General features: G+C 38.8%; 1 protein-coding gene across 1 annotated transcript in view; it reads right to left on the minus strand.

Moving 5' to 3' along the window:
• Positions 1–9,592: 9,592 nt before the first annotated feature.
• The window catches only part of MEI4 (meiotic double-stranded break formation protein 4), a 200,686-nt gene continuing 190,846 nt past the window's right edge, over positions 9,593–19,432 (minus strand). The window contains exon 4 of the mRNA XM_060030449.1: positions 9,593–9,862. Within this exon, the coding sequence (XP_059886432.1) occupies positions 9,593–9,862 (270 nt within the window). The remainder of the gene's footprint in view (positions 9,863–19,432) is intronic.

Raw genomic sequence — 19,432 nt, forward strand, 5'->3', positions numbered from 1 at the left:
ATATTATATGTGGTAATCCCTCCTGTTCAGTAAAAAACAATGATTATGGCTGTGGTTCTTCTTATTTTTTAATTTTTATTGGCGTATAGTTGCTTTACAATGTTGTGTTAGTTTCTGCTGTACAGAAAAGTGAATCTGTTATACGTATACATGGCAGTGGTTCTTAAACATTGATGGAGGGCTTGATCCAACACAGATTTCTGGGCTCCACCCCAGCTCTTCTGATTCTAAAGTAGGTCTGGTGTGGGGCCCTAGAACATGTATTTCTAACAGCTTCCTAAGAGTTGCTGATGCTGATGGCCTGGGGCCCACATTTGAGAACCACTGCTTTACATCAGAGACAATTGAGGTTAATGTTATCACTGTAAATCTGGTTGCTCAAATGGATTAGCTATGGAACACTTAACAACTACGGACTAAAAACAACAGAAGTTCACCAACCAGTTAAGCAGCTACAAGAGAAATTAGATTAAAATATCAAAAGAAAATATTACAAATTCAGAATGTACACCTATGAATTATAAAATGGAGTTTGATGTCTTGAATGTTATATTCATATTTTCTTTTTACAAGCTTTACTTCCTATTAGTAGTTGATTCTTTTTTTTTTTTTACATCTTTATTGGAGTATAATTGCTTTACAATGGTGTGTTAGTTTCTGCTTTATAACAAAGTGAATCAGGTATACATATACATATGTTCCCATTTCTCTTCCCTCTTGCGTCTCCCTCCCTCCCACCCTCCCTATCCCACCCCTCTAGGTGGTCACAAAGTACCGAGCTGATCTCCCTGTGCTATGTGGCTGCTTCCCACTAGCTAATTTACGTTTGGTAGTGTATATATGTCCATGCCTCTCTCTCACTTTGTCACAGCTCACCCTTCCCCCTCCCCATAACCTCAAGTCCATTCTCCAGTAGGTCTGTGTCTTTATTCCTGTCTTACCCCCAGGTTCTTCATAACATTTTTTTTTCTTAAATTCCATATATATGTGGTAGCATACGGTATTTGTCTTTCTCTTTCTGACATACTTCACTCTGTATGACAAACTCTAGGTCCATCCACCTCATTACAAATAGCTCAATTTCATTTCTTTTTATGGCTGAGTAATATTCCACTGTATATATGTGCCACATCTTCTTTATCCATTCATCCGATGATGGACACTTAGGTGGTTTCCATCTCCGGGCTATTGTAAATAGAGCTGCAATGAACATTTTGGTGCATGACTCTTTTTGAATTATGGTTTTCTCAGGGTATATGCCCAGTAGTGGGATTGCTGGGTCATATGGTAGTTCTATTTGTAGTTTTTTAAGGAACCTCCATACTGTTCTCCATAGTGGCTGTACCAATTCACATTCCCACCAGCAGTGCAAGACTGTTCCCTTTTCTCCACACCCTCTCCAGCATTTATTGCTTCTAGATTTTTTGATGATGGCCATTCTGACTGGTGTGAGATGATATCTCATTGTAGTTTTGATTCGCATTTCTCTAATGATTAACGATGTTGAGCTTTCTTTCATGTGTTTGTTGGCAGTCTGTATATCTTCTTTGGACAAATGTCTCTTTAGGTCTTCTGCCCATTTTTGGATTGGGTTGTTTGTCTTTTTGTTACTTAGCTGCATGAGCTGCTTATAAATTTTGGAGATTAATCCTTTGTCAGTTGCTTCATTTGTAATTATTTTCTCCCATTATGAGGGTTGTCTTTTGGTCTTGTTTATGGTTTCCTTTGCTGTGCAAAAGCTTTGAAGTTTCATTAGATCCCATTTGCTTAGTTTTGTTTTTATTTCCATTTCTCTAGGAGGTGGGTGAAAAAGGATCTTTCTGTGATTTATGTCACAGAGTGTTCTGCCTATGTTTTCCTCTAACAGTTTGATAGTTTCTGGCCTTACATTTAGGTCTTTAATCCATTTTGAACTTATTTTTGTGTATGGTGTTAGGGACTGATCTAATCTCATACTTTTACATGTACCTGTCCAGTTTTCCCAGCACCACTTATTGAAGAGGCTGTCCTTTCTCCACTGTACATGCCTGCCTCCTTTATCAAAGATAAGGTGATCATATGTGCGTGGGTTTATCTCTGGGCTTTCTATCCTGTTCCATTGATCCATCTTTCTGTTTTTGTGCCAGTACCATACCGTCTTGATAACTGTAGCTTTGTAGTATAGTCTGAAGTTCGGGAGCCTGATTCCTCCAGCTCTGTTTTTCGTTCTCAAGATTGCTTTGGCTATTCGGGGTCTTTTGTGTTTCCATACAAATTGTGACATTTTTTGTTCTAGGTCTGTGAGAAATGCCAGTGGTAGTTTGATAGGGATTGCATTGAATCTGTAGATTGCTTTGGGTAGTAGAGTCATTTTCACAATGTGGATTCTTCCAATCCAAGAACATGGTATATCTCTCCATCTATTTGTATCATCATTAATTTCTTTCATCAGTGTCTTATAATTTTCTGCATACAGGTCTTTTGTCTCCTTAGGTAGGCTTATTCCTAGATATTTTACTCCTTTTGTTGCAATGGTAAATGGGAGTGTTTTCTTGATTTCACTTTCAGATTTTTCATCATTAGTGTATAGGAATATAAGAGATTTCTGTGCATTAATTTTGTATCCTGCAACTTTACCAAATTCATTGATTAGCTATAGTAGTTTTCTGGTAGCATCTTTAGGATTCTGTATGTATAGTATCATGTCATCTGCAAACAGTGACAGCTTTACTTCTTCTTTTCCGTTTTGGATTCCTTTTATTTCCTTTTCTTCTCTGATTGCTGTGGCTAAAACTTCCAAAACTATGTTGAATAATAGTAGTGGGAGTTGGCAACCTTGTCTTGTTCCTGATCTTAGTGGAAATGCTTTCATTTTTCACCATTGAGGAAGACGTTGGCTGTGGGTTTGTCATATATAGCCTTTATTATGTTGAGGAAAGTTCCCTCTATGCCTACTTTCTGCAGGGTTTTTATCATAAATGGGTGTTGAATTTTGTTGAAAGTTTTCTCTGCATCTATTGAGATGATCATATGGTTTTTCTCCTTCAATTTGTTAATATGGTGTATCACGTTGGTTGATTTGAATATATTGAAGAATCCTGCATTCCTGGAATAAACCCCACTTGGTCATGGTGTATGATCCTGTTAATGTGCTGTTGGATTCTGTTTGCTAGTATTTTGTTGAGGATTTTTGCATCTGTGTTCATCAGTGATATTGGCCTGTAGTTTTCTGACTTTGTGACATCCTTGTCTGGTTTTGGTATCAAGGTGATGGTGGCCTCATAGAAGGAATTTGGGAGTGTTCCTCCCTCTGCTATATTTTGGAAGAGTTTGAGAAGGATAGGTGTTAGCTCTTCTCTAAATGTTTGATAGAATTCGCCTGTGAAGCCATCTGGTCCTGGGCTTTTGTTTGTTGGAAGGTTTTTAATCACAGTTTCAATTTCAGTGCTTGTGATTGGTCTGTTCATATTTTCTTTTTCTTCCTGGTTCAGTCTCAGAAGGTTCTGCTTTCCTAAGAATTTGTCCATTTCTTCCAGGTTGTCCATTTTATTGGCATAGAGTTGCTTGCAGTAATCTCTCATGATCTTTTGTATTTCTGCAGTGTCAGTTGTTACTTCTTCTTTTTCATTTCTAATTCTATTGATTTGAGTCTTCTCCCTTTTTTTCTTGATGAGTCTGGCTAATGGTTTATCTATTTTGTTTATCTTCTCAAAGAACCAGCTTTTATTTTTATTGATCTTTGCTATCGTTTCCTTCATTTCTTTTTCATTTATTTCTGATTTTCATGATTTCTTTCCTTCTGCTAACTTTGGGGTTTTTTTGTTCTTCTTTCTCTAATTACTTTAGGTGCAAGGTTAGGTTGTTTATTCGAGATGTTTCCTGTTTCTTAAGTGGGCTTGTATTGCGATAAACTTCCCTCTTAGAACTGCTTTTGCTGCATCCCATAGGTTTTGGGTCGACATGTCTCCATTTTCATTTGTTTCTAGGTATTTTTTGATTTCCTCTTTGATTTCTTCAGTGATCACTTCGTTATTAAGTAGTGTATTGTTTAGCCTCCATGTGTTTGTATTTTTACAGATCTTTTCCTGTAATTAAAATCTAGTCTCATAGCATTGTGGTCGGAAAAGATACTTGATACAATTTCAATTTTCTTAAATTTACCAAGGCTTGATTTGTGACCCAAGATATGATCTATCCTGGAGAATGTTCCATGAGCACTTGAGAAAAATGTGTATTCTGTTGTTTTTCGATGGAATGTCCTATAAATATCAATTCAGTCCATCTTGTTTAATGTATCATTTAAAGCTTGTGTTTCCTTATTTAATTTCATTTTTGACCATCTGTCCATGGGTGAAAGTGGGGTGTTAAAGTCCCCTACTATGAATGTGTTACTGTCCATTTCCCCTTTTATGGCTGTTAGTATTTGCCTTATGTATTGAGGTGCTCCTATGTTGGGTGCATAAATATTTACAATTGTTATATCTTTTTCTTGGAATGATCCCTTGATCATTATGTAGTGTCCTTCTTTGTCTCTTCTAATAGTCTTTATTTTGAAGTCTATTTTGTGTGATATGAGAATTGCTACTCCAGCTTTCTTTTGGTTTCCATTTGCATGGAGTATTTTTTCCATCCCCTTACTTTCAGTCTGTATGTGTCTCTAGGTCTGAAGTGGGTCACTTGTAGACAGCATATATATGGGTCTTGCTTTTGTATCCATTCAGCCAATATGTGTCTATTGGTGGGTGCATTTAATCCATTTACATTTAAGGTAATTATCGATATGTATGTTCCTATTCCCATTTTCTTAATTGTTTTGGGTTCGTTATTGTAGGTCTTTTCCTTCTCTTCTGTTGCTTGCCTAGAGAAGTTCCTTTAGCATTTGTTGTAAAGCTGGTTTGGTGGTGCTGAACTCTCTCAGCTTTTGCTTGTCTGTAAAGGTTTTAATTTCCCCATCAAATCTGAATGAGGTCCTTGCTGGGTAGAGTAATCTTGGTTGCAGGTTTTTCTCCTTCATCACTTTAAATATGTCCTGACAGTCCCTTCTGGCTTGCAGAGTTTCTGCTGAAGTACCAGCTGTTAACCTTATGGGGATTCCCTTGTGTGTTATTTGTTGTTTTTCCGTGCTGCTTTTAATATGTTTTCTTTGTATGTAATTTTTGAACAGTTTGATTAATATGTGTCTTGGTGTGTTTCTCCTTGGATTTATCCTGTATGGGACTCTCTGTGCTTCCTGGACTTGATTAACTATTTCCTTACTGTATTAGGGAAGTTTTCAACTATAATCTCTTCAAATATTTTCTCAGTCCCTTTCTTTTTGTCTTCTTCTTCTGGAACCCCTATAATTCGAATGTTGGTGCGTTTAATGTTGTCCCAGAGGTCTCTGAGACTGTCCTCAGTTCTTTTCATTCTTTTCTTCTTTATTCTGCTCTGCAGTAGTTATATCCACTATTTTATCTTCCAGGTCACTTATCTGTTCTTCTGCCTCAGTTATTCTGCTATTGATCCAATCTAGAGTATTTTTCATTTCATTTATTGTGTTCATCGTTGCTTATTTCATCTTTAGTTCTTCTAGGTCCTTGTTAAATGTTTCTTGCATTTTGTCTATTCTATTTCCAAGATTTTGGATCATCTTTACTATCATTATTCTGAATTCTTTTTCAGGTAGACTGCCTATTTCCTCTACAGTTGTTAGGTCTGGTGGGTTTTTATCTTGCTCCTTCATCTGCAGTGTGTTTTTTGTCTTCTCATTTTGCTTATCTTACTGTGTTTGGGGTTTCCTTTTTGCAGGCTGCAGGTTCATAGTTCCCGTTGTTTTTGGTGTCTATCCCCAGTGGCTAAAGTTGGTTCAGTGGGTTGTGTAGGCTTCCTGGTGGAGGGGACTAGTGCCTGTGTTCTGGTGGATGAGGCTGGATCTTGTCTTTCTGGTGGGCAGGTCCACGTCTGGTGGTGTGTTTTGGGGTGTCTGTGGACTTATGATTTTAGGCAGCCTCTCTGTTAATGGGTGGGGTTGTGTTCCTGTCTTGCTAGTTGTTTGGCATAGTGTGTCAGCTTGCTGGTCATTGAGTGAAGCTGGGTGCTGGTGTTGAGATGGAGATCTCTGGGAGATTTTCACCATTTGATAGTATGTGGAGCTGGGAGGTCTCTTGTGGACCAGTGTCCTGAAGTTGGCTCTCCCACCTCAGAGGCACAGCACTGACTCCTGGGTGCAGCACCAAGAGCCCTGCATCCACACGGCTCAGAATAAAAGGGAGAATAAGTTGGAAGAAATGCAAAAGAAAGAAAAGAAAAGAAAGAAAGAAGATAGAAGAAAATAAAGTAAGATTAAATAAAAAATAATTATTAAGAAAAAAAAATTTTTGAAAGAAAAAAAGAAAGAAAGGAAGAAAAAAAACCAGACGGATAGAACCCTAGGACAAATGGTGGAAGCAAAGCTATACAGACAAAATCTCACACACAGAAGCATACACATACACACTCACAAAAAAAGGAAAAGGGGAAAAAATCATAAATCTTGCTCTCAAACTCCACCTCCTCAATTTGGGATGATTCGTTGTCTATTCATGTATTCCACAGATGCAGGGTACATCAAGTTGATTGTGGAGCTTTAATCCAATGTTTCTGAGGCTGCTGGGAGAGATTTCCCTTTCTCTTATTTGTTTACACAGCTCTGGGGGCTCAGCTTGGATTTGGCCCTGCCTCTGCGTGTAGGTCGCCGGAGGGCATCTGTTCTTCGCTCAGACACGTTGGGGTTAAAGTAGCCGCTGATTCGGGGGCTCTGTCTCACTCAGGCCGGAGGGAGGGAGGGGTACGGAGTGCGGAGCAAGCCTGCGGCGGCAGAGACCGGCATGACATTGCACCAGCCTGAGGCCTGCCGTGCGATCCCCCGGGGAAGTTGTCCGTGTATCCCGGGACCCTGGCAGTGGCGGGCTGCACAGGCTCCCGGGAGGGGAGGTGTGGACAGTGACCTGTGCTTGCACACAGGCTTCTTGGTGGTAGCAGCAGCAGCCTTAGTGTTTCATGCCCGTCTCTGGGGTCCACGCTTTTAGCCGCATCTCGCACCCATCTTTGGAGCTCGTTTAAGCGGCACTCTGAATCCCCTCTCCTCGTGCACCAGGAAACAAAAAGGCAAGAAAAAGTCTCTTGCCTGTTCGGCAGATCCAGACTTTTACTGGACTCCCGGCTAGCCATGGTGCACTAGTCCCCTGCAGGCTGTATTCACGCCACCAACCCCAGTCCTCTCCCTGTGCTCCGACCGAAGCCCGAGACTCAGCTCCCAGCCCCACCCGCCCCGGCGGGTGAGCAGACAAGCCTCTCGGGCTGGTGAGTGCTGGTTGGCACGGATCCTCTGTGCGGGAATCTTTCCGCTTTGCCCTCCGCACCCCTGTTGCTGTTGTCTCCTCTGTGGCTCTGAAGGCCCCCCGTCCGCCACCCGCAGTCTCCGCTCACGAAGGGGCTTCCTAGTGTGTGGAAACCTTTCCTCCTTCGTGGCTCCCTCCCACTGGTGCAGGTCCCGTCCCTATTCTTTTGTCTCTGTTTTTTCTTTTTTCTTTTGCCCTACCCAGGTACGTGGGGGGTTTCTTGCATTTTTGGAGGTCTGAGGTCTTCTGCCAGTGTTCAGTAGGTGTCCTGTAGGAGTTGTTCCACGTGTAGATGTATTTCTGGTGTATCTGTGGGGAGGAAGGTGATCTCTGCCTCTTACTCTTCTCCCATCTTCCCCTCGTCCTAGTAGTTGATTCTTTCTTTTTTTTTTTTTTGGTGGTACGCGGGCCTCTCACTGCTGTGGCCTCTCCCGTTGCGGAGCACAGGCTCCGGACGTGCAGGCTCAGCGGCCATGGCTTATGGGCCCAGCTCCTCCGCGGCATGTGGGATCTTCCCAGACTGGGGCCCAAACTCGTGTCCCCTGCATCGGCAGGCGGACTCTTAACCACTGCGCCACCAGGGAAGCCCAGTAGTTGATTCTTAAAACAACTTAGAGCACTTTCATATTAAATGAAAGACAAATAAGAGGCCAACATCATTTCCTATGTGTCAATCATATTCCACTCAAGGTGGAGGGTACTTCCCTGTCTCTTTCCTCTGGGCTTGACCCTTTGAAGTAACTCGGCCCAGGCATGTGGGCAGGAGTAACAGTGTGTGATTTCTCAGCCGAGCCCTTTTGCTCTTGCCCAGGGTAAGCACATGTGGAAGAGAACAAAGCCCAATCTATAAAATGGAACCTTGCCCAGTGGGAGCTGCCAATGCAGGAGAGTTTTCCAGCAGAGCCCAGATGAACTGACCCTGTAGCAACCTACAGATAGCTGAGAAGAAACACTTATTGCTGTATACCACTAAGATTTTGTGGTTCTTTGTTACATAATACATTTTGTTTCAGTATTATAAAAAAGGCTTTATCTTTTCTAGTGATAGAAAGCTAGAAATAACTCCACAAATGTGTGTCAGATAATGATACAATTTTATATAAATTGTTTTTTAATACCAATGACATTCAGAAATGGTAATTAACTTATATACAATATCACATACAATTAATAAAGCAAATTTGTACTTTTTGTGCCTTAAATTGCACTATAGGAAAGTAAATAATGTGTTCTCATTAAGTTAGTTGTTTATGATTTTAATAATTGAATGAAAGTCAATGAAATTGTGTGACTGGAAAATTCAACGAATATGTTCATAAGTATAAATATACTTTCAATAAATAAAAAGTATATTTCTAGACAGATGTTAGACTTAATTACACATAAAAACTACATTTTAACAACAGGAATATTTTATATAATCAACAGAATCGAAACAAACAATTTGTTGAAAACCAAACATTTTTAGCAACTAGTACTTTCAAAAGGACTTGACAAATATGTTGATTATGTGAAATTAAAGGCCATTAGGTTTACAAATGTTAAGAACTTTTCTCCTTCTACATTGAGTCCCCTCTAAGACAACAGAAAATTATATAAGTGAAACTATTTAAGAAAGAAAAGTTAAAAAAAAATCTTATTGGGCTTCCCTGGTGGCGCAGTGGTTGAGAGTCCGCCTGCCAATGTGGGGGACACGGGTTCGTGCCCTGGTCCGGGAAGATCCCACGTGCTGTGAAGCGGCTGGGCCCGTGAGCCATGGCCGCTGAGCCTGCGCGTCCAGAGCCTGTGCTCTGGCAACGGGAGAGGCCACAACAGTGAGAGGCCCGCGTACTGCAAAAAAAAAAAATCTCATTTATAACCACTTATTTTAAATGCTCTGTTGATAAAGTAACAAAACATAAGATCTCGTCTGTTACCTTTTAGCATCTATTACATGAAAATCTTTTAAAATCTCATTTTTTAATAAAAGACAATTAATGGTCCATTTTAGAGAATAACAGAGCTAGACTCTATTGAGTAACATATTGTAAGGTATCGTTCCGTAAGAATAAGGAGGGCATTCTCAACTGAAACTGGCTGATTTTAGTATAGAAATATGACTAATAATCTTTTATACACAATTTAAGACTATTGAATTAATGATTATATTTAGAGATGCATTTAAAATGCTCATTTAAAAACATTCTTGAAAATCTGTTAAGCACAAGATCTTCAATAATTTCAACTTTAGTATGCTTCTGATATTTGGTAAATTGCTAAGGAAGTGAGTTATTTTCAACAGTTCCTGTCTCTACTGAGTTCAAGAGAGTGCCCAGTCTCCATAAATAAAAAGTAAATAAAGGAAATGCATCAGAGAGTTGCAAAATAGTTTCATCATGCTTCTGAAGAAATTTCTTGATTTCTTGGTCCTCATGCCCCATTTTTGAAGCGTTGCCTTCTTCGGTTTCCTTCTGAAGAAGTTGTTCCAGAACGCAGAAAACAGAGAAAATATTTTCATAGTGTGTCACGTCGTAACTGGCTTGCACCTACAGATAAACAACAAACTAATGAGAACCTACCGTATAGCACAGGGAACTCTACTCAGTGCTCTGCAGTGACCTAAATGAGAAGGAAATCCAAAAAAGAGGGGATATATGTATATGTATAGCTGATTCACTTTGCTTTACAGTAGAAACTAATACAATGTTGCACAATACTGTAAAGCAACTGTACTCCAATTTAAAAAAAAAAAACTCCTTTAAAAAAATATTGGTTGTAGCTCAGATCAGCAAAAGCCAAATAAAGAGATCAAATTTTTGAACAAAAAGTAAAATACTTGGCTTATTTAACACCTTCTATCTTCCCGTTCCTCTGATTGGAGTGGGGGGAGAGAGATCAAAAGAGAACATTTCCTCTTCCAATCTTGGTGAATGACTTTTTCTTCTCATGGTTTGCAAAGTTCTGAATCCTTTCTCTACGGTGCTGCTATAATTCGTTACTGAGATGAATCTGCGAATACTCGGCAGAGAGTCTAACACACAACAAATCTTGTGTGTTGAATTCAATGTTTCACCAAAGACTTCCAATACTCCTGTCAATGATAACAAAAGGCTCTTTGGCGGTAGGATTTTAGGAATATGTTTCGAAGTGTAACTCAGTCCTAAAGCAGTTAGGGTTATGACCTGTAAGTGACTAGATGTGATCTCATCCTGAGACTACACAAACCGGGGAAAAGGAGGATTAGATTGTGTGGAATCAGATAGATGGTCATGAGAAGAAATGCAGATGTTTCTTATAGAAATTATTTGGCCTAGATGGCTGAAAGTGAGAAAAATCAAAGCAAGGCCTAAAAAGTGCACAGTGGAAAGCAGAACATGAGGGGATACAGGAAGCATGTAAAGATATAAACTGGCTTTATCATTTGCTTATTAAGAAATATGTTGGAAACATTCCAACAAATTTATCCACTGTAATAACACATAAATGAAGAAACATTCTGTTAGAGCCCAGAGGAATTATCTTCAACAAGGTTGTCTGATAAAAGAATAAAACATATACAGATAACTGATACTTTCATTTTCTTGACTGAGGTATAATTGACATTACATTATATTAGTTTCATGTGTACAATGTAATGATTCAATATTTGTATATGCTGCAAAATGATCATCAAAATAAGTCCATTTAAAATCTATCAGCCTACATAGTTACAAAATTTTTCTTGTGATATTTTAAAATTGACTCTCCTAGCCACTTTCAAACATGCAATACAGTATTATTAACTACAGTCATCATGTTGTATATTACATCCCCATGACCTATTCATTTTGTAATGAAATCTACACCTTGTGACTCCCTTCACCCATTTTGCCCCCTACCCTCACCTCAGGCAACCCCCAATCTGTTTTCCATATCCAGGAGCTCAGTTGTTTGTTTTTCGGTTTCACATATAAAAGAGATCACACAGTAATTATCTTTTATTATTTGACTTATCTCACTTAGCATAATGCCTCAAGGTCCATCCACATGTTGCAAATGGAATGACTTCATTCTTTTATACAGCTGAATAATAGTCCATTTTACATACATATATGTGTGTGTGTGTGTGTATATATGTATATACATACCCCACCTTTTCTTTATTCATCCATCGACAACATTTAGGTTGTTTCCATGTCTTGGCTATTTGGCTGTTGTAAATAATGCTGCAATGGACACAGGGGTGCAGTGCATATATCTTTTCTAATTAGTGTTTCAAATTAGTTAATACTAATAGAAGTGGAATTGTTGGATCATACAGTAGTTCTATTTTTTTTTTAACATCTTTATTGGGGTATAATTGCTTTACAATGGTGTGTTAGTTTCTGCTTTATAACAAAGTGAATCAGTCATACATAAACATATGTTCCCATATGTCTTCCCTCTTGCATCTCCCTCCCTCCCACCCTCCCTATCCCACCCCTCCAGGCTGTCACAAAGCACCGAGCCAATATCCCTGTGCCATGCGGCTGCTGCCCACTAGCTATCTACCTTACTACGTTTGTTAGTGTGTATAGGTCCATGACTCTCTCTCGCCCTGTCACAGATCACCCTTCCCCATTCCCATAACCTCAAGTCCGTTCTCTAGGAGGACTGCATCTTTATTCCTGCCTTACCCGTAGGTTCTTCATGACATTTTTTTTCTTAAATTCCATATATATGTGTTACCATACAGTATTTGTCTTTTTCTTTCTGACTTACTTCACTCTGTATGACAGACTCTAGGTCTATCCACCTCATTACAAATAGCTCAATTTCGTTTCTTTTTATGGCTGAGTAATATTCCATTGAATATATGTGCCACATCTTCTTTATCCATTCATCCGATGATGGGCACTTAGGTTGCTTCCATGTCCTGGCTATTGTAAATACAGCTGCAATGAATATTTTGGTACATGACTCTTTTTGAATTACGGTTTTCTCAGGGTATATGCCCAGTAGTGGGATTGCTGGGTCATATGGTAGTTCTATTTGAAGTTTTTGAAGGAACCTCCATACTGTTCTCCATAGTGGCTGAACCAATTCACATTCCCACCAGCAGTGCAAGAGTGTTCCCTTTTCTCCAAACCCTCTCCAGCATTTATTGTTTCTAGATTTTTTGATGATGGCCATTCTGACTGGTGTGAGATGATATCTCATTGTAGTTTTGATTTGCATTTTTCTAATGATTAATGATGTTGAGCATTCTTTCACGTGTTTGTTGGCAGTCTGTATATCTTCTTTGGAGAAATGTCTATTTAGGTCTTCTGCCCATTTTTGGATTGGGTTGTTTGTTTTTTTGTTATTGAGCTGCATGAGCTGCTTGTAAATTTTGGAGATTAATCCTTTGTCAGTTGCTTCATTTGCAAATATTTTCTCCCATTATGAGGGTTGTCTTTTGGTCTTGTTTATGGTTTCCTTTGCTGTGCAAAAGCTTTGAAGTTTCATTAGGTCCCATTTGTTTATTTTTGTTTTTATTTCCATTACTCTAGGAGGTGGGTCAGAAAGGATCTTGCTGTGATTTATGTCATAGAGTGTTCTGCCTATGTTTTCCTCTAAGAGTTTGATAGTTTCTGGCCTTACATTTAGGTCTTTAATCCATTTTGAGCTTATCTTTGTGTATGGTGTTAGGGAGTGATCTAATCTCATACTTTTACATGTACCTGTCCAGTTTTCCCAGCACCACTTATTGAAGAGGCTGTCCTTTCTCCACTGTACATTCCAGCCACCTTTATCAAAGATAAGGTGTCCATATGTGCGTGGGTTTATCTCTGGGCTTTCTATCCTGTTCCATTGATCTATCTTTCTGTTTTTGTGCCAGTACCATACCATCTTGATAACTGTAGCTTTGTAGTATAGTCTGAAGTCAGGGAGCCTGATTCCTCTGGCTCTGTTTTTCGTTCTCAAGATTGCTTTGGCTATTCGGGGTCTTTTGTGTTTCCATACATATTGGGAAATTTTTTGTTCTAGTTCTGTGAGAAATGACAGTGGTAGTTTCATAGGGATTGCATTGAATCTATAGATTGCTTTGGGTAGTAGAGTCATTTTCATAATGTTGATTCTTCCAATCCAAGAACATGGTATATCTCTCCATCTATTTGTATCATCTTTAATTTCTTTCATCAGTGTCTTATAATTTTCTGCATACAGGTCTTTTGTCTCCTTAGGTAGGTTTATTCCTAGATATTTTATTCTTTTTGTTGCAATGGTAAATGGGAGTGTTTTCTTGATTTCACTTTCAGATTTTTCATCATTAGTGTATAGGAATGCCAGAGATTTCTGTGCATTAATTTTGTATCCTGCCACTTTACCAAATTCATTGATTAGCTCTAGTTTTCTGGTAGCATCTTTAGGATTCTGTATGTATAGTATCATGTCATCTGCAAACAGTGACAGCTTTACTTCTTCTTTTCCGATTTGGATTCCTTTTATTTCCTTTTCTTCTCTGATTGCTGTGGCTAAAACTTCCAAAACTATGTTGAATAAGAGTGGTGAGAGTGGGCAACCTTGTCTTGTTCCTGATCTTAGTGGAAATGCTTTCAGTTTTTCACCATTGAGGAGGATGTTGGCTGTGGGCTTGTCATATATGGCCTTTATCATGTTGAGGAAAGTTCCCTCTATGCCTACTTTCTGCAGGGTTTTTATCATAAATGGATGTTGAATTTTGTCAAAAGCTTTCTCTGCATCTATTGAGATGATCATATGGTTTTTCTCCTTCAATTTGTTAATATGGTTTATCACATTGATAGATTTGCGTATATTGAAGAATCCTTGCATTCCTGGAATAAACTCCACTTGATCATGGTGTATGATCCTTTTAATGTGCTGTTGGATTCTGTTTGCTAGTATTTTGTTGAGCATTTTTGCATCTATGTTCGTCAGTGATATTGGCCTGTAGTTTTCTTTGTGACATCCTTGTCTGGTTTTGGTATCAAGGTGATGGTGGCCTCGTAGAAGGAGTTTGGGAGTGTTCCTCCCTCTGCTACATTTTGGAAGAGTTTGAGAAGGATAGGTGTTAGCTCTTCTCTAAATGTTTGATAGAAATCGCCTGTGAAGCCATCTGGTCCTGGGCTTTTGTTTGTTGGAAGATTTTTAATCACAGTTTCAATTTCAGTGCTTGTGATTGGTCTGTTCATATTTTCTATTTCTTCCTGATTCAGTTTTGGCAGGTTGTGCATTTCTAAGAATTTGTCCATTTCTTCCAGATTGTCCATTTTATTGGCATAGAGTTGCTTGTAGTAATCTCTCATGATCTTTTGTATTTCTGCAGTGTCAGTTGTTACCTCTCCTTTTTCATTTCTAATTGTATTGATTTGAGTCTTCTCCCTTTTTTTCTTGATGAGTCTGGCTAGTGGTTTATCTATTTGTTTATCTTCTCGAAGAACCAGCTTTTAGTTTTATTGATCTTTGCTATTGTTTCCTTTATTTCTTTTTCATTTATTTCTGATCTGATATTTGTGATTTCTTTCCTTCTGGTATCTTTGGGGTTTTTTTGTTCTTCTTTCTCTAATTGCTTGAGGTGCAAGGTTAGGTTGTTTATTCGAGATGTTTCCTGCTTCTTAAGGTGAGCTTGTATTGCTATAAACTTCCCCCTTAGAACTGCTTTTGCTGCATCCCATAGGTTTTGGGTCGTTGTGTCTCCATTGTCATTTGTTTCTAGGTAATTTTTGATTTCCTTTTTGATTTCTTCAGTGATCACCTCGTTATTAAGTAGTGTATTGTTTAGCCTCCATGTGTTTGTATTTTTTACAGATCTTTTCCTGTAATTGATATCTCGTCTCATGGCATTGTGGTCAGGAAAGATACTTGATACAATTTCAATTTTCTTAAGTTTACCAAGGCTTGATTTGTGACCCAAGATATGATCTATCCTGGAGAATGTTCCATGAGCACTTGAGAAAAATGTATATTCTGTTGTTTTTGGATGGAGTGTCCTATAAATATCAATTAAGTCCTTCTTGTTTAATGTATCATTTAAAGCTTGTGTTTCCTTATTTATTTTCATTTTGGATGATCTGTCCACGGGTGAAAGTGGGGTGTTTAAGTCCCCTACTATGAATGTGTTACTGTCAATTTCCCCTTTTATGGCTGTTAGTATTTGCCTTATGTATTGAGGTGCTCCTATGTTGGGTGCATAAATATTTACAATTGTTATATCTTCTTCTTGGATCGATCCCTTGATCATTATGTAGTGTCCTTCTTTGTCTCTTTTAATAGTCCTTATTTTAAAGTCTATTTTGTGTGATATGAGAATTGCTACTCCAGCTTTCTTTTGGTTTCCATTTGCATGGAATATCTTTTTCCATCCCCTTATTTTCAGTCTGTATGTGTCTCTAGGTCTGACGTGGGTCTCTTGTAGACAGCATATATAAGGGTCTTGTTTTTGTATCCATTCAGCTAATCTGTGTCTTTTGGTCGGAGCATTTAGTCCATTTACATTTAAGGTAATTATCGATATGTATGTTCCTATTCCCATTTTCTAAATTGTTTGGGTTCGTTATTATAGGTCTTTTCCTTCTCTTGTGTTTCTTGCCTAGAGAGGATCCTTTAGCATTTGTTGTAAAGCTGGTTTGGTGGTGCTGAACTCTCTCAGCTTTTGCTTGTCTGTAAAAGTTTTAATTTCCCCATCAAATCTGAATGAGGTCCTTGCTGGGTAGAGTAATCTTGGTTGCAGGTTTTTCTCCTTCATCACTTTAAATATGTCCTGCCATTTTCTTCTGGCTTGCAGAGTTTCTGCTGACATATCAGTTGTTAACCTAATGGGGATTCCCTTATGTGTTAATTGTTGTTTTTCCCTTGCTGCTTTTAATATGCTTTCTTTGTATTTAATTTTTGACAGTTTGATTAATATGTGTCTTGGCGTATTTCTCCTTGTATTTATCCTGTATGGGACTCTCTGTGCTTCCTGGACTTGATTAACTATTTCCTTTCCCATATTAGGGAAGTTTTCAACTATAATCTCTTCAAATATTTTCTCAGTCCCTTTCTTTTTCTCTTCTTCTTCTGGAACCCCTATAATTCGAATGTTGGTGCGTTTAATGTTGTCCCAGAGGTCTCTGAGACTGTCCTCAGTTCTTTTCATTCTTTTTTCTTTATTCTGCTCTGCAGTAGTTATTTCCGCTATTTTATCTTCCAGGTCACTTATCCGTTCTTCTGCCTCAGTTATTCTGCTATTGATCCCATCTAGAGTACTTTTAATTTCATTTATCTATTTTTAATTTTTTGAGGGATCTCCATACTGTTTTCCATAGTGGCTGCACCAGTTTTCATTCCCACCAGCAGGTGCACAAGGGTTCCCTTTTTCTCTACATCTTCACCATCATTTGTTATTTCTTGTCTTTTTGATAATAACCATCCTAACAGGTGTAAGGTGGTAGCTCATTGTGGCTTTAATTTGCATTTCCCTGATGACTAGTGATGTTGGGAATCCTGTCATGTACCTGTTGGCCATGTGTACATCTTCTTTGGAAAAACGTCTATTCAGCTCCTCTGCCCATTTTTTAATTGGATGGTTTTTTGCTATTGAGATATATGAGTTCTTTATATATTTTGGATATTAACCTCTTAACAGGTATATGATTTGCAAACATTTTCTCCCATTCAGTAGGCTGCCTTTTCATTTTGTTGACTTTCTTTGCTTTGATGAAGCTTTTTAAAAGTTTGAAGTAGCCCCAGGTTGACTTTTGCTTTTGGTGTCAATCCAAAAAATAATTGCCAAGACCACTGTCAAGGCACTCACTGCCTATGTTTCTTCCAGGAGTTTTATGGGTGTAAAGCAGGCAGAGTATGTCTTGGTCCCTTTCCATTTGCTTGGAGAATCTCACTTTGGGCGTGTTTAGCTCTGCTTCCAGGTGGGTTGGGGTTCCCTGTAGTGTCCCATTTCTCTACTTTGTTTGGGACTTCGCTTTTACCAGAATTTATCTGTCTTGGGTTCCACCTTTATCCCAAATGCCTATTCTCATAATATTAATTGGATAAACTCTTTTGCTCCAAGATATTTACATCTCATAGAACATTAACTTGAAACAAACTCCTCCATTTAGAGACAGTATACATTTAACTTACACCCCTTAGCAGCCCTCCAGCTCACCGTGACTCAGATGGCATGTCTGTGGGGGAGGTCTTTCCTGTAGTTCCCGAATTTTATCACACTGGCAGCCGCCTGCTCTGCCTAATCATATGTTCAGACACTTTCTGAAATAGTGCATGAGCTGAATAAAAGCTAAAATAAATGGAATTAAGATGACAGCTGATACCCTTCTACTGTATTTTGGTGTAAGTTTTACATTCTCACTGTCAAATTAGACTGAACAGCACCAGTACCGGAAAATCCCCAACACAGATGAAACATACTCACCTGGAAAATGCCCACGTGTTTTGCCTGAACACCTACCAGGAAGACTGAATGAAGCCCAGTACACAAGCATGATGGCTCTGTACATCCAATAGAAAGCTATCTTTGTCTCTCTATCTGGGTCTTTCTGAACTGAAGGACCCCTGAGAGGCAGCTTCGATAGTCCCATAACTACTTCTTATACCTAATCCCATTTTATACAGTAGGGGACCTTCAGAAGAGGAAATACTTTCCTGGTAGGAAAATCACCATGTATTTTTGTAGGTCACTTTTAGAATTAAATATTTCTTATGATTATTTTTCTATTTCTGAGTTGGGCTTGAGAAAGTCAAAGTATCCAAATATTTATTTAAATAGTAAAAAAAAAAATATTTCTTTACATGCTGCAAAATTTTACTTCAAAACTTAGATTATGAAATTAAGGCTATAGACAAATGGTGCCAGTTTCCTAATTGTTGTTTCAGTTGAAATTCAGTCAAGGTTAACTTGATATTTTTATAAAGACTTATTATCCTTGAAGCAGACGTATCTACTTGCTTACTCCATACCCACTTCTCCCTCATTTTTCATCAACAGAACCCCAGTTTTGTTCAGAATGACAACAGATCAACAAAAAATGTATATTTTCCAGTCTCTCTTAAGGCTAATTCTGGTCAAAGAAATGGAAATATAAGTAACTGGGTGGGGCTTCTGGGAAAGTGCTTTAATAGCAGGCAAAATCTGGTGGAATGCACTTTTGCCTTCTCTCTTCACCACTGGTCCTGCTTGGAACTACACATGTAATGCTTGGAGGTCCAGCAGCCTTGTTGTGAGCCTGAGGATGAAGGCTGCCCATGGATAAGTAGAAAGGGCCAGATTCTGGATGGCATTGTGCAGCTCAATATACCCACGCAGGATGGCTGTACCTTCCTGCACTGTGCTGGGGCTCCCTTCTTCCATTTTGGTCTTTTAGAATCGGAAGCTTGAGACTTGATCTGGGCAGGAAGGAAGCTCTTAAGTTTCCTTTGTCTTGGAAATGTCTCTGACATAGAAGGGACAGCGATGGCTAAAGGGACAAAAACAGTCACACTCCTTGGCAGCTGGTCATGTGGCAAAAGGACTGTACTTGTAAGGTGTGGCTTGCAGTTTGGATGCTTATATATAATGCTGAAAAATATGAACATGTAAATAGTTCACTAAATTCAACACTTTGACAATTTAAGTGTGCTAACCAAGGGCATGCAGAAGTGCAGTCTGACTCTTTCAGAACTAAGCACGCTGCTACGGAAAGGGTAAAAAAAAAAAAAGCCACGACATTTTTCTTATTGCTCCAAATGTAAGAGATGAAGGAGAAAACTGGATCGTTAAAGGGCAGAAAACCAAGTCAAAGAGTACAGGTGCATGGCCTAAATGTTCAATTAAATGTTCACGGAATATAATATGCCATCGGCTCAGTATCCCACATGCCAGATTTTATTAGACAGAAGCAATAAGTAAGATACAATTAAGACAAGCAGTTTCTAAAAGAATGAATTCAGCACAGTACTTCAAAGGAAAAGGTCAGTTGTCTACCTGATAATTAAGTGAAAAACTTACCCCTAAGTTTTAATAACTTAGCCTTTTTTATCTACTAGAAGGCAGTAGATTTCAGTCAAGGAGCTGAGGAGGATAAAAGTTAACTCTCTAGCAGCTGTTTACTAAGCAGCTTGCAGCTTCTGAAGCACACGAGAAGATACTGAAAGAGCCCAGTGCGATACTGCACGTG

This window comes from Delphinus delphis, chromosome 14, assembly GCF_949987515.2.
Source record: "Delphinus delphis chromosome 14, mDelDel1.2, whole genome shotgun sequence".
Classification (NCBI taxonomy): Eukaryota; Metazoa; Chordata; class Mammalia; order Artiodactyla; family Delphinidae; genus Delphinus; species Delphinus delphis.